Source organism: Pezoporus wallicus, unplaced genomic scaffold, assembly GCF_028554395.1.
Source record: "Pezoporus wallicus isolate ANWC-B61680 ecotype Strahan unplaced genomic scaffold, APGP_CSIRO_Pwel_v1 contig_8188, whole genome shotgun sequence".
NCBI lineage: Eukaryota > Metazoa > Chordata > Aves > Psittaciformes > Psittacidae > Pezoporus > Pezoporus wallicus.
In genome coordinates, this window is record NW_026640104.1 from 1,675,212 (window position 1) to 1,691,584 (window position 16,373).

General features: G+C 47.8%; 1 protein-coding gene across 9 annotated transcripts in view; it reads right to left on the bottom strand.

Moving 5' to 3' along the window:
* TACC2 (transforming acidic coiled-coil containing protein 2) overlaps positions 1 to 16,373 on the bottom strand; it is a 128,198-nt gene that overhangs the window by 76,862 nt on the left and 34,963 nt on the right. For all 9 annotated transcript variants that reach the window (XM_057417278.1, XM_057417268.1, XM_057417273.1 and 6 more), the window contains one exon: positions 4,311 to 4,436. In XM_057417278.1, the coding sequence (XP_057273261.1) occupies positions 4,311 to 4,436 (126 nt within the window). The remainder of the gene's footprint in view (positions 1 to 4,310; positions 4,437 to 16,373) is intronic.

Here is a 16,373-nt window from a genome sequence, read left to right on the forward strand (position 1 = left end):
TAAGATGATTTTCAGGGATATGCTTTCACTAATGTCATTCCTAACATTCTGCAGAGCAAAACTAGCTCTCAAAATACAGGCGTTTTTGGAAGAGCTCTGCTCCCTGCCCTGCACAAAGCATAGGGCTTATATTTAAGAGGTATGTGGTAGAATCCACAAATTATTTCCCTTCGTCTTTCATCAAACCAGCCAAATACTTGATTCCCATACAAACAGCTCCTGCCAAGTGCTGGCTGCCTCACTTGTGCAAGTAGACTTTGTTAAAGGTTGGATGGGGCTTGGAACAACCTGCTCTAGTGGAAGTTGTCCCTGCCCGTGGAAGGGGTTGGAACTGGATGAGCTTTACTCTTCAAGCTTCACCTCTTGCTGATCATCTTGTATATGGATAACCTGGGTATTCCTGCCTGCTTGCGCTGCTGGCACCAAGGGGCACACCGAGAGCATCACAGCCCCCAGGCTGTCAAACACAGGACTGGGAAAGGTCCATTTGCAGAGAAAGCAACACAGCTTTTAGTGCATCTGACATCACCTATCGTAAATTCCCTTAGGACAGCTTAATGTCCCCTCTGCAAAACAGGAGCTGGGAGGGAGGCCGGCGCCAGCTGAGGTCTAGAACACGCCGTCATCCCCCTTTTCATTCACAACAGAGCTGCGACAGCTCTGCCTAGCCTGGACTGAACACGGTACTGCAGCAGCAGCTCGACGACCTCGGCTGGAGGCTAAATGCAAGAGGAGAAGCTTTCCTTAGCTGTGGAAATGATCAGATTGGGTTTCCCTGCCTGTTACCTCAAAATAGCTCATGCAGCAACAAGTGCTTTCTAAGCTGCCACCTTTTCCTGGGCATTTGGAGGGCTTTTCTGCCCACAAGACAGGCTGCAAGTCACGGGGAACAGACAGACACTGCTCAGACACGTTTAGCACCTCTACCATAGAGCCCAGCTAAACTGTGGTCTCATACAGCCACTTCTCTGCCTGCTCTGCCTTTCCAATCCAAACACTTCTCCTACAGAAGTCCTCGTGCAGGGCTCTGCACCTGCGGCATGGAAAGAAAGATGCATCTAGCCAAAATCTGCTGGTGCAACATGTACAGGCAAATCAGAGCGAACTTGGCCCTTCAGTTTCACTGCTAAACAAAAACGCTTGGCAGAGCAGGCAGTGAACTTCTTACCTCGCCCTTTTCAGGGCACTCCCCTATAGATACACTAAGGAAAATCTCCTCACTGAGCAGATGATACCGTGCTGTCACTGATCAATCTGTTATCAGCAGGGGAAAAGAAAGGCAGACAGTCATCCTCAAGGAGCAAAACAAAGATACAGTTTCTTGACTGGACAGATGGAGGGACAACCTGATCTCTTATTATGCACTGCCATCTGGAAGACATTTAGCACAAGCTGACCCCTACCTTATACGCACCATTATTTTTTCCCTGTCAAAGCACACACCATCTGCACTACGTGACACTCCTGATAGGGAAATACACGGAAACAAAAGGAACTTATCTGTAAATAACTAAAAATATTAGGAGGAAAACAATAACTGGAGTTTCCTTTAGACAGACTGCATCGTGCCATCGAGTAGCCCTAGTAAAAGAGTACAGTGCAGAGGTACAATCACCAAGCATTGACACAGAGACATCGCATGAGATGTTTTTCTGGAGTCACATTGAAAAGTTCTGGTGCAGCATTTCTATACAAAACACCAAAAAAGCAGAAGCTCTACCCCGCCTGCTCTGGGGCAGCAGCACAAGAGGGACGTGGAGCTGTTGGAGCGAGTGCAGAGGAGGCCATGGAGATGCGGCGAGGGCTGGAGCAGCTCTGCTCTGGAGCCAGGCTGAGAGAGCTGGGCTGGGGCAGCCTGGAGAAGAGAAGGCTCCTGAAGGGGAGACCTTAGAGCAGCTCCAGTGCCTGAAGGGGCTGCAGGAAAGCTGGAGAGGGGCTTGGGACAAGGGATGTAGGGACAGGCCAAGGGGAATGGCTTGAACCTGCCAGAGGGGAGACTGAGATGAGCTCTTAGGCAGAAGCTCTTCCCTGTGAGGGTGCTGAGGCGCTGGCACAGGGTGCCCAGAGAAGCTGTGGCTGCCCCATCCCTGGCAGTGTTCAAGGCCAGGTTGGACACAGGGGCTTGGAGCAAGCTGCTCTAGTGGAAGGTGTCCCTGCCCGTGGCAGGGGTTGGAGCTGGATGAGCTTTAAGGTCCTTTCCAACCCATTCCATGATTCTATGATAAAAACCACAGGGCAGTCAGCAGTGTTTGTTAATACTGGAGGAGAGTTGCACCATGCCTGTTTCAGACAGAAGCTAAATCAGGGTCCAGCTGCATTGATGTTAACCCCTTTTCTGCCAGTCAACTGCATCTGCAGGTGGGCATAAATGGGAACTACCACTTTTCTGCTGCTGGGGCACCAGGGAACACCTCTAGAGAGAAAAGCAGCTAGCAAGCAACACCAGCCTGGACAGGAAAGACAAGTGCATGGAGAACAGCTTGGCTCCTATGTCTAAAGCTGAGCAAGGGTACAAAACAAAGGGGGAAGAAAAACAAACAATCCTGACCAGAGTTAACTTGTGCAGCTTTGTATAACAAACACAAAAACTAAACCCAACAAACACAACTGCTTCCAGCCAGATTCACTCCAATGTATTTCTCTCTCACTTTCTTTCAGGAGCTGAAAAGCTACCTCCTTCCATGCTGAATATCCCTAGTTTGCAACCTTTTAGCACTGAACCCTTGGGAAAATCCCTGCACCTTCCTTAAGGTCAGGATACAGAAACGAGAGCCAGATCCTGTGGTTGCAGCACAGTCCATATGCCCTCATCCCTACTGGGCTCAGCCACCCTGTGTGGGTAACTGCAGCTCAGCACCAGCATTCCCAGCCTATGCAACCGGGATGGAGCAAGGAACGGCCAGATTAACTTTTGGACACTGAAAAGGCATTTTAAAAGACAGAAGTTATGAAGTAGGTCAAAAGAAAAGATATATTATAATTAACTTGAAATTCCAGCTCCAGAACGCTAACAGTGTGAATTCATGAGGTTTACAAGAAGCAGTAAATTAGAACACTCTAAGACTGCTCTTCCTAAGTGTTTCCTAAGGTGGCATTTAATCCTAGACAGCTTGAGTGCCTTTTTCCCTGCAAACAGCAAACTCTTACCCTAAGGGCAACCAAATCTCCTATTTCAGCCTGTAGTCCAGAGACCATATGCAAATCTCCATGGCAGTTCTGGTGTTGGTCTCTTTTCATTCCCTTGCATTCATGAAGCAGCTCAGAGCTCCACCTCAGTTCCTGCTCACTCCTTTCTAACAGCCTCGCTATTATGGGCAACAATCCATTAGTAAGAAAGCACAGAATCCACAAACCCCCATCATAACCCAGTTACATTTGGTAAAACCAATGAAACACAACTCTGAGCAAGAACTTACAAGAACTGGAAGAAATCCACATCGCTGGCTTCCCACTAGAAGCATCTCTAGATCATCTTACCCTGACTGTAGGAAAAAGTGTGTTTCTCACACAGTCACTCCACCAGCATTAGGGAATAACCAGCTTGGGGACTGGTGGAAGACCAGTACTGGCCAACCAGCAAAGTCACCCAGCTTTTAAGGTGGATTGAGCAAACCACACCAGCTCCTTTTGATAGCCTACTATTGCTAGTTCAGCTAACAGATTTAATGCTAGCTTAAATATATTGTGTATATGTTTACACTCCACTGAATTCACAATGACGGAAAGCCAAACACACCCTACAAGGCTTCCTCTGCTGTTGGCAGTCAAGACAAATCCATGCGTTCAAAGAACCTGATGACCCAACTGCCACCAGCATGAATAAAGCAACAGCGTCCCTTCTCAGCACCAGTAAAAGCAGGCAATAAACTCCATATCCCAACAGCGAGATACCTGAAAGCTTTATAACCAGGAGAACTTCTCAGACTTAAAGAAAATGCCCAAAGGATCAATTACCTTGAAATAATAACTAAAAAACCAGACTATAAGCACCTAAAAAATACAAGGTCTATATTGCACCTTCACATGGCATGACTACATGGCAGTGATTCAATCTCAGAGGGAGGCAAACAGCATTTTCCTTTGAAGGGTCTGACAGAGGGAGATTTAAATGATAGTCAAGATTTCCACTGACAGATGCTCCACTGCCTACAGACAGAGTGAGCCAGCCCATCAGCAGCTGGCCATACCAGGCATACATCCAGCCAAGAAGAGGGACAGCAATATCCCTGCTCATGCTGACCTCCGTGGTCCTCAACCCACCCACACCAGGGAGCGGTGTGCAGCTGCTCCCCATGGCTCTATAACCATACCTTGCTGCAGTCAGCTCAGTAGCATCCAGGGGCTCAACATCTCCAAACGTTGCAGTAACAGGTAAGGGTTGCTCAGAAGGATCAAGGGGAGAGGCCAACTGTATAGCATCACCTGGCCCAGGACGGCTGCGGAGAGAAAAGACACAGAAAAACAGCCTTAGAGCTCAGAGTTATTGCAGAACTACTTGCCAGTCTGAAGGCCTCTAGCACAAATATGATTACTTTTGTGTTAGGAAATGCAGTGAAAGTTGGGGTTCTTTATGTAAGCTGCTTTTATGAACAGCTCTACTCTTCCCACTGGACCAAAGCCACAGCGTTACAGCTGCAGCAGTGACAAGATAGTACAACCCAACAGCAAATTAACCCCATTTTGATCCTGATTTTAAAAAGCAAATGAGCAAACAAGCTGCTGCTTGAACAAGAGAAATTGCAAGACTTATTGCTCAGAACAACATAACAACACATAGGGAGCAGAATCGGGCTTTCCCCTACCATGGAGCTGTGTGGGACTCCTCAGTGGGAGCACAAAGGTGTCCTGGGTGACCCAGGCAGACACCCAGGCTTGTCCCATCCCCAGGGAAAGCAGGATGCAGTCAGTGCAAGCACTATATGGCTAAAGGAAGACAACTTGGAAACACACCCTTGAATCAATTAGGAAAGGAGCCTGGCTGAAGAAGTGGGTTTTGTTCGTTTGACAGACACCAAACCATGGAACCCCCTGAAAACAACGTTTTTGTTGCCTCCTTCAAACTGACTCATAGAATCCCAGCCTGGTTTGTGTTGGAAGGGACCTTAAAGCTCACCCAGCTCCAACCCCTGCCACGGGCAGGGACACCTTCCACTAGAGCAGCTTGCTCCAAGCCCCTGTGTCCAACCTGGCCTTGAGCACTGCCAGGGATGGGGCAGCCACAGCTTCTCTGGGCACCCTGTGCCAGCGCCTCAGCACCCTCACAGGGAAGAGCTTCTGCCTAAGAGCTCATCTCAGTCTCCCCTCTGGCAGGTTAAAGCCATTCCCCTTGTCCTGTCCCTACAGGCCCTTGTCCAAAGCCCCTCTCCAGGTTTCCTGCAGCTCCTTTAGGCACTGGAGCTGCTCTAAGGTCTCCCCAAATGATGTTATTCTGGTAACAACTGCAGGCCACCATCTGAATATACTCACACGTCACATACTTATCTAAAGCATTCTGTTCATATGGGGAAATGATGTGTCAAGCTTGTTTTCTGATTTTTTAATTTCACTTTTAATTAATTACACGCTGCGATCCTCTGCAAGCCAGGGTTTCTGCTCTTCATTTCCAGAGCTCCCACAGCATCACTCTGCACTCGGCACAGTCAGTTTGTCTGTGGTGTCCCTAGCAGGCCAAGAGCCATTCTCCCCAACACTACGGAGAGCAGGGCTAAGCCATTGCATCAAGTGAGGTTCTCAGATGACAGCCCAGAATGTTCAACTACTTTTTAAACTCGTAATATTTTACCTAATTACAATACTACACAATCAACCATCCACTGGTTTAACCACACCTGAGGGCTCAGCCTGTTGTGGGAAGCTTTGAGCTAAGATGTTTACAACTCCTGAAGTCCTCTAACCTAGTAGCACGAAAGGACTCATCACTAAGAGTTGTATACACTTACAGCACAAACTGGGCTACCCCCCTCTACTCTGCCTTACAATGAGGGTTTAGAAAGTAGATCTTGGCAACAGGACATTGAAGCTTCTTTCTTATACACATGAGGATGTATGATCTTAAGGTCCTTTCCAACCCTAACTATTCCATGATTCCATATGGGCTGGTCTCATTCTGGGTACTGACAGAGCACGAAGGGTCTTTCCTGTGAACATATAGAAAGTACAGCCCAAGCCAAACCTGCAACTGAACGTGTTGCACTCGGTGAGGAGGGAAGTGTTTGCCCACCACCGCTCAGTGTCTGTCGCATTATGAACTCCCAGACACCTATTTTCATACAGTCTATAGACAAGGTAACTTGAACCACGGGCTTGGGGAGTTGATGGAAGCTGCTCATTGCCAAGCCACCCTGTTCTGCGCAGCACAAACAATGAAGCCATCCAAAAGCTGCTCAGACGAGTTCCACAAGTGACATTCCTGGGCATCACAACTGCCTTCGCCTCCCAGGCATCAGCCACCAGGTCCTTGCTGTAAGTCATCTGCAGCAACCAGGCCTTTTAAGCTAATTTGTCTCTAGAATCAAGTTCTGTAAGAAGGCCACGAGCTTTTTCCATTCCATTGCCTGGGTCAAGTGTGGAGGTGGATCTACTTAAAATCACTTCCAAATTCCGCTTACGGCAGGCATGACTGAAATTCCTCTCAAAGGAAAATACCTCGCAGTTTAACACGCAGTTGCTTACTAACAGCTGCAGCAAGCAGCACTAAATCCAGCCCAAAGACCAAGGGCTTCAGTCTGTTATTAGTGTGTCACAAGTGAAAGAGGCTGCTCATCAAGTGTCCTTAGGCTCCTGAGTGCCATAATTTCACTTTCGAGGCCTCTACTTACCCGTGAAAAGAGAGTTTCCAAGTCACTGTTAGACAGGTACACAAACAGCAAGTTCCAGACAAAGCCTGACCCACAGTAGTCATTAAATACCAGTGAATGAATGAGAAATAACTGCATAAACCCACATAATTTCTTGTGTTTCAACACAGAAAACCTATGCAGGAAGCTTTCAAACCAAGTCAGGAGACCTCCTTGTGGCCTTTCAGTAATTAAAAAGGGCCGGTAAGAAAGATGGGGAGAGTCTTTTTAGCCCGGCCTGTTGTGATAGGATGAGGGGTGATGGTTTTAAACTGAAAGAGGGCAGATTCAGGCTGGATGTGAGGAAGAAATTCTTTACAATGAAGGTGGTGAGGCACTGGCACAGGTTGCCAGAGAGGTGGTGGATACCCCATCCCTGGAGACATTCCAAGGCTAGGCTGGATGTGGTTCTGGGCAACCTGATCTAGTTGGAGATGTCCCTGCTCATTGCAGGGGGTTAGGACTGGATGAGCTTTGCAGGTCCCTTCCAACCCAGGCTATTCTATGACTCTATGTGTAAAATATGCTTAAAAGCACAGTTTACAGACGTGGACACAGCACTAAGTAGAGTCCCGCTGCTCAGCGCCAATCCCACAAGGGCTATGTGCTCTGCTGCGTCCATCTGCTGTTCTCCGTTACATAGAAACGTAGAATAGTTAGGGTTGGAAAGGACCTTAAGACCATCCAGTTCCAACCTCCCTGCCATGGGCAGGGACACCTCACACTAAACCATGGCACCCAAGGCTTCGTCCAACCTGGTCTTGAACACCGCCAGGGATGGAGCATTCACAACCTCCCTGGGCAACCCATTCCAGTGCCTCACCACCCTCACAGTAAAGAATTTCCTCCTTATATCCAACCTAAACTTCCCCTGTTTAAGTTTTAACCCGTTACCCCTTGTCCTATCACTACAGTCCCTAATGAAGAGTCCCTCCCCAGCATCCCTATAGGCCCCCTTCAGATACTGGAAGGCTGCTCTGAGGTCTCCACGCAGCCTTCTCTTCTCCAGGCTGAACAGCCCCAACTTTCTCAGCCTGTCTTCATACGGGAGGTGCTCCAGTCCCCTGAGCATCCTCGTGGCCTCCTCTGGACTTGTTCCAACAGCTCCATGTCCTTTTTACATCAGTGAGATGCAAATTTCATACTGAACTTGTAAGGCTTTGACACTGGTGCTAGAGACAGAAGGCAGCTATGGGATTGGCATTTTCTCCCTCTCATGTTTTTCCAATCAGGAGAGCTGGATGTGGCTCCCTTTGAACAGTCAACAACAGCTCCAAGTTTACTCCAATAAGCATTTCAAGCCCTGCTATCTCCTAGTCCCAAACATGTGGTTGCTTATAATGAGATAACAGGAAGATTTATAGATCCTGCTCTTACTCCAGAAATCTCTGGCACCAACAACGTCAAGGGAAGACTGAGAACTCTCACCACCTGACATTGTGTCTTCAAGAAACAAGATGTTGCTCACTGGGTACAGCAAGATCAGGCTGGATGGCGCCTGGAGGAACCTGCTCTAGTGGAAGGGCGTTGGAACTGGATGAGCTTTAAGGTCCCTTCCAACCCAAACCAGTCTGGGATTCTATGAGACAAAACCCTCTAGATTTCATCATGGCTTTCTAATAACTTGGACCAAAGAGTAAATTTTCAGAGCCTCACTTTACACATGTGTAAGAAAAAATAGTGTGAGGATTAGCTACTTCTGGTATGTTCTTATACTGCAATTCTTTGTAAGGGTAAGAGATCAAGCAGCATCTACGCCAGCTCAAATTCATCCATTCAAACACATTGTACCTCACAGAGTTTCATGCACTCTATGAAGTAATTCCCTCAGAATATTCCTTTTTACCTTCTCATCCTTTATCTGCAGCTTATCTCATGCATTCATTGAAATAAACTTCATGCGTTGAAAATCCAGCAATAACCTGCTGTGGTAGCTCTACCCAACTTTGATATTCTAGGACTGTAGTGACAGGACAAGGGGTAACGGGTTCAAACTTAAACAGGGGAAGTTTAGATTGGATATAAGGAAGAAATTCTTTCCTGTTAGGGTGGTGAGGCACTGGAATGGGTTGCCCAGGGAAGTTGTGAATGCTCCACCTCTGGTGGTGGGCAAGGCCAGGTTGGACAGAGCCTTGGGTGATATGGTTTAGTGTGAAGTGTCCCTGCCCACGGCAGGGGGTTGGAACTGGATCATCTTGAGGTCCTTTCCAACCCAAACTATTCTATGATCTTCATGATTATTTGGGCTCCTCTCAATAGGACTTAGCAGGAGTAGGGGGTAAGCAACTGTTACTCAGATTAGACATCAACATTACCAGTAAACTAAAACTATCTTGCTCAGGAAACAACTCGGAAGTGCTGCATAAGGTACCAGCAGAGGATTAAAAACAGACAAAACCCTCTTTCCTCCCCACCCCGTGCTGCTTCTAATGGGGCAATTTAAAATCCGTTTGAGTTATAACAGAATCTTAGGGAAAATATGAGATGCTGAGATTGAAATGGGAAATTTGGCTTTATTTCCCAGTGAACTAAAGGAACCCATACTAACAAATAATGTCCCCAACCAGGCAAGTCCATACACCAGCAAGAGATTTACAAGCTCAGATACAGGGATGACTGGGGATCACTGGTTACTTTTGCTGGTCACTGTGCACAGATACAACCAAAGCTTTACTTTTCCCAGCTGAATACACACACACAGTCAAAAGCTTTGAGTTTGGCCTTTTGTAAACCCAACAAAGACTTCCTTATGCATTTAAATAGGTGATCTGGGAAAAATCTTCCAAATTCCTTCTGGACTCTAAAGGAGTAACTATGCCTTAAGTGCCTCACATCAGCACTTTGTATTTACAAGGTGGGAGCTGGGTGCTGTGCAAACACAGTAATGAAGGTATCCAAGAGATGAACTGGCATGTGTTAATCAAACAAACAAAGTCACCCTTGTACAGGCAACATGAGTTAGATGTACAGCACTGTGCATGGTGGCGTTGCTGCACTCAGGCAGAAAAGACAGAGAATCAATAGAATCCCAGACTGGTTTGGGTTGAAGGGACCTTAAAGCTCACCCAGTGCCAACCCCTGCCAAGGGCAGGGACACCTTCCACTACAGCAGGTTGCTCCAAGCCCTGTCCAACCTGGCCTTGAACACTCATTGCCACCAAGTACCAGAACTGGCTCCTGGGAGATGTATTCCACTGCCTGGGGTTTACATGCTCTTCCTCTGAGCAAAGAGCAGAACAGGTCTGGATGCTGAGTGATGGTGTTCAGAGCACCCAAGGAGAGCCAGCCCAGCCCATAGTGGCTCAGGCAGCCCCTGAGTCACACCTGTGTATCCCAAGGGAGGGAATGCCACCACCCTGGCTGAGCAACAGGAACCGGACACAAGGCTGTGCTTCCAGCAGCAAAGGAGTCCCTTCTGACTGCAAAATACCATAGTGATAGAGCAAAGACAGAAAACAAGCTAAGTGCATTCAGGAGAAACTAAAGCACCTTCAAAAGCCTTCCTGAAGGCAACACCCCACCTGGGAAGAGCATCCCAGCTGCACGGAGCAGGCAATCCCTACAGGTAACCCCAAACTACCTGGCCAAAAGAGGATGAGAGCACGGATGCTGTCAGACACTCCATGCACGTGATGGCAGTGAGGAATTCTCAGAAGCAATAGTTTTCTGGCAGTGCTTGTGGAAACCCTGACAAGATAGAGCAGTTATCTTGGCAGGGGATGGGGTTTAGTCACTCGTTACCTGAGGGCCTGTACTTCCTCTCTCACCCAGCCCTTCTTGCTTAGAAATCCCTTAATTCTCAGGGCACGTGTATTCAGACTGACGAGCGATGGGATCAGTCATAACCATAAAATAGAACAAAAACTAGATTCTTTTTCTGAGCACCTCACGTTGCTGTGGTCACATTAAAACCTAAACCTATGGCGAGTTATTACATGAAACAAATGCAATTATTACAGATTAAAAGACTTCAGGGGACTGAAGCGCGCGTCCCAGCGTTACTTCCTTCGCAAACGGAAAGCAGGACAACAGAAAGCCACATGAAAGTGTGAGGAGTATAAATCACGCCTGCACGAGATGAATAAGCATATTTGCTGTAATAACTGTCAACCATTATAAAAAGCCCATCCCGTCCCCACTTTTAGAGCCTCTGAAGGGCTCTCAGTCACATCCTGATGTCATTGCTGCCGCATTTAAAGTTTCCAAATCCCGGTTTAGGAAACCTGAACCAGAAGTTTCTCAGCGCGATCAAACCCCCCCCTAAAAACGTCTCCTCACCCCCGGACACTCTGGCAGAGCACAAACCCAGCCACAAGCCACAAACCCATCACCCGAGCAATCCGGGGGCGGTCAGGAGGGTTAATCCCCTCGCAGAGAGATTTGTGAGCGTTTTGTGTTAGCTTTCCGAAGTTGCTCCAAGAGGAAAATAAAGGAGGAAAGGAGAAGAAGCGCAATAAAGTTCTGAGAGGGAGAAAAGCGGGGCTAAACAAGAGCTAGCTTTTAATTGGCGACGCAGGCTGTAACAGCACGTTGCTTTAGTTATTTCCTCGCCTAACTTTATCCCCCCCATACACACACCTCCTTCCCCTTCACCAAGTGTCTTACTTACCAAAGCCAGGAAACAACCACCACCTTCCCTCTTCTCAGTCATCCTCGATTCCAACACAACAACCCGCAACAGGCTTCCGATGCAACACCCGTTCCCTCCGCTTCCACCATCCCTAAGGGGGGGTGTGTGTGTGTGTGTGTGTGAAGCGGGGTAAGGAAGCGCCGATCCCGGCTGCTTTAGGACGAGAAGTGGAGCTTAGAGAAAGGCCGGGGAGTGAAAAGAACTGGAGCTGCTGAGAGGAGGCTCCTCCCCATGAGGCTCCCCGAGGAAAGGCCGTAGCCACCACCGAGCTCTGCCGCGCCCCGAAGCTTCCCACGATGGGGTCGGATGCCTCCGGGGCGGCGATTCGCCGCCCCGGAGGCATCCGACCCCATCGTGGGAAGCGTCTGGGAGCCTCCGAAGCTTGGGCATGCAGCGAAAAGACTGCAGGGAAACACAACCCCCATCCACAAGGAGCTGAATCTGAGGCTCCCACGTGGGTTTTGTCCCTTTTTTTTTCTTCTTCCCTTACTGGAATTCCTGGCCGGAGTTTTTCAATCACTGCAGCGCTCTCATCCTCTGCGGGAGTAGGGGATGCGGCCGGATTAAGTAGTAAATGCTTGCGGGTGTATACAGATAGCTCCTCAGGTTTTACACATCGCAGTGTAATTGGGGGGGGGGGGTTGGCTGCTTCGTGAAGTTTCAGGAAGGTGTTTGGCCCAAGTTTCAAGGTAACCTTTTAAAAGGAAACTTTTAAAACTCCTTAACAACTTCCACTGAAACTTTATTTCTTTACAGCTATAAATCCACCCCAAACCCTTTCCTTCCTAGTCTAATTTCTACTGGCTTGGAGCAAGCTGCTCTAGTGGAAGGTGTCCCTGCCCATGGCAGCGGGCTGGAACTGGATGAGCTTTAAAGTCCCTTCCAACACAAACCATTCTAATTCTTCAGTTAAATCCCAGCTCTTAAAGTCACACAGGTTTTCCTTACCTATAAGAAAATGGAATGGTTCTAATTAGCTGTCTGCCCTTATTAATCTCTTTGGTTTCCTACGGGTTTATCACAGCACAAAAGAGTGGCTTCACAGGTAATCAAGTCTTTGCATTGAGATATACACCCAACTGCATATACGAGCTGCCAGCGCCCAAGGAATTCATTGAGTCTCTACACAGGGAGATCACTATCATGTTTATAACATGTCATACACTAACTGGCTATGCTATCTAACCCACAGCAAGACGCTTGGTAGATTCATTGCTACCAAATACCCAAATGAGATACTTCAGATAAAATGCAGGGGCTACAGGGGCTGAATTTAGCTGAGTCAGTCCCACAGCTGACCCCATGTTCACACTGCCCAAGCTCTGGACACTCGACTATGGTGGCAGCTACACCTGCCTGGGTGATAGAACTAAAAGAAGAGAGATTGAGGTTGGATATAAGGCAGAAGCTCTTCCCTGTGAGGGTGCTGAGGCGCTGGCACAGGGTGCCCAGAGAAGCTGTGGCTGCTCCATCCCTGGCAGTGTTCAAGGCCAGGTTGGACACAGGGGCTTGGAGCAACCTGGTCTGAAAGCCAGGGACAGGGATTTCCCCTGGATGTGCTCATTGCTGCCTTTAACAATTCAGATACCTGTGCAGGCAACAGAAGGATACACCAAATAGCCCTTGGAGACCAAATCACACACTGTAATGGGTGAAGATACTGAAAAACACATAGAGTACCAGCATCACCTGGGCTGTGGGGTACAGCCTATCGAGGGGCGCACCATGCATGGTACAGGGAGACTTCATTTTATCACACCACCAGGAACCAGTACTGACATCCATCCATCCACACTGACAGCAAGAATTAAGATCAAACTGAGAGTTAAAGTTTCTGGGGAGAGCAGCCCCTTCATATCCTGCCTCCCAAGCAGCAGGAAACCAGGCATGGAAAAAGTGACTGTGATTTCTGATGCAGGTATGAGCATTCAGCCACCCTCTCATTTTGGGGGGAACTCAAAACACTTTTGTCATCTGGAAACCATTTCACAAATCGCTTCTGCAGGTACAGGAGCCCAGGGTGGGGGGGGGGAGGCAGACCCACAGAGAGTAATGTTCGTTAAAATACATGTTGATTTGCTTTGCAAGCAGCACTTGAGTCTGGCACAAGGCTGTGGACATAAGACGAGCTACGTTCCTGCTAACAGCAAATAGAGCAGTTTTGGAGTAGAATGGTCATTTTGCTCAAATAATATGCTTCTCCCTGTTTATCCATTCACCTCTTGCTGTTCCAAACCCCTTTCACCTACTGCTAAGCAATCTCAACCCACCTTTGCCACAAAAACCATTCCCACTTCCCTCCCAATGTCCTCTGCTATTTAAATACAGGGAAACTGATAGGCAGCAACTCCAGAGCACGGTGCTGAGGTGTGCTTGATGTACATTAGGAGAAGGCTTGGGGGTGGCGAGGGAAAACAAGCTGAAAAGCAACAGGAAAAGCAGAGATAAGCAGCCTCCCAGCAAGGCTGGGGAGACAATTACAGGGCAGGGGCTGACGCTGAGGCTGCAGCCTGCAGTGCTAGGTCTGGGAGCCCCAGATCAAAGAGCTCCAAGGGAAAGCATTGCAAAAGAGCTCTCCAGAGCTGGATCCGAGTGGTGAGCGTGATGATGAGGAGGACTCGGAGGCAGGAGACATCTTGGATGATGGCTCTGATGGAGTACAACCCTTCCCTAGCTCCCAGGGAACAGTTAGCCTCAAGGAAAGGCCAGAGGGCAGCAGGATGGCTTATACTAGGGGGGGACTGTTGGGTTATTTCAATGTGGATCCCAAATGGTTGTCAAGAACACCAGGATTTTGCATTTGAGTGAAGGATTTTCTCTTTGGTAGATCCCCACTTTTTCCTTTTCTATATATGCACGTGTCCATTTACCAAGTTATATGTGAGAAGTTCGGTTGCTATTTCAGAAGTGGAGGAAACCTTACAAGAAGTAATCATCTTTTTACCTTGGCGATGCCAAGTAGTTCATGACACAGGTACAACAACGCTCCCGCAGTGACACTGCAGGTGCCTGACGTTACATAGGCACATGCTGCTGGGAGGCAGCTCCTAACTGCAGACCAACACATGGATCTTCTCCTCGGGCATGCAATACTTCTACCCTGCACTCAGGAAAATGGGAATTTGAATTGCAGAGAGACAAAAGGTACTTAGGTAGAGTGCGTCCAGAAGTGCTGGATCCCAGGACGTCCTTTGAGGTGGTGTTTTCAGAAATCTGGACAATGGCTTGAGAAATGTTCATAGAATCCTGTAATGGTTTGGGTTGGAAGGGACCTTAAAGCTCATCCAGTTCCAACCCCTGCCACGGGCAGGGACCCCTTCCACTAGAGCAGCTTGCTCCAAGCCCCTGTGTCCAACCTGGCCTTGAACACTGCCAGGGATGGGGCAGCCACAGCTTCTCTGGGCACCCTGTGCCAGTGCCTCAGCACCCTCACAGTTGTCAGATGCCATCGCAGACACCATCACTCAGGCTGTGCTCCACAGTCTGGGTGCTTTAAGACTGTGGGTGAAAGCTTCCGATGGACACTGTACTGCCCAGCGCCTGGGAATTCAATCTGAGGGTTTTCCCCATCAACCACGTCACTTTTGCCAAACCAAAGCATCTGGAGGGGAGGAAATGACTCTGCCCTCAAACAAACCTATGAAAACCCCATGAAATTGGCTTGGAAAGAATGTTATATGAAATAAATGTGAAAAACAAAAACCCACACAGTTTTTCATTCAAATTTGCATTGTTTTCTGAGAATACAGGATGAACTTGGACCACATTGCCAAGCTTTTCCTTGCAAGCGTGAAAACAAGGCTCCCTCTTCTCCAGCTCTTAAATGGAGGTCATGACTAGTCTATAAGCAAATGCTACAGTATTTGTGCTACACTTGCAGGAAAGGAGGCAAACCAGCAATGCCTATACTTGTTCTGAGCCATAAAGCTTCATCATGTGCCTAATCTTTAAGATATGTGTGTGTGTGTGTTTTAAATTGTTCTTTGTGAAAACTCAGTGCCCATTTTCAGGCCATTGAAAACAAAGAGCACCGTATACATAGACTTCAGTCTGGTTACAATTAAAGAGGAGTTTCTCTTTTGCATCTCCTAATCAGAGGTTCCCAGTCAGACACTGCAAAACCACAGACCCGGTTAGCTGCAGAGCAGCCTGGCTGGGGTATCCTGGCTGCTGTAACAAACACCTGAACTTCAGATTTCCACTGCTTTCCACAGACAAATTGCCCACAGCCATCATTTGTGATGGTTGGATATTAAGGTTGTGTGCTTCCCAGTGAGTTTTATTGGCAAGGGATGGCTTGCCAAGTTTTGGGATGGCTGCCTCTGTAACTTCCCAAGCAGAACTTTACCTTCAGCTTTGGAAAACGGGAGAGTTTAATGTTAACCCAGTACGTTTTGGAGGACCAAAGGGATGGGAAAGTGCCATTTTGCACATCTCCTAATGAGGAGGATTGATTTTTAGGAAACCCCAGGCTAGACTTAAAGTCTCACAAATTCCAGTGGTACCTTCCCAAGCAAACCAAGTTTACGTGGCGTTCCCAGCAGAAGAATAGCAATTGGAAAATGCTGCGTGCAACCCAAGTTTCATGCACCATCACAGCATTCAGAATAAGAACAAGAGAGAAGATGTTGAAAATCCTGGAGCCATTTAAATGTTCAGCAAAACTCACTGTGTTTTGGCTCATTAAATGCCATTGTTGGGAAGGGGAGATCGGAGTTTGAAGTGTTCATTTATTTCTATGACGGGTAATTTTTCCCCTTAGTTGTCAGAACCTGTATGCAATGCATACATGCTTTTTTTTTGCATTCATTCCAGGAAACAAATCTCTGTCTGCTGCAGAGTTATTCTTAGCTGGCTTTGATATTTCTATCAGCAAGGAGAGCATAACAATGTTATCATGCTAACAA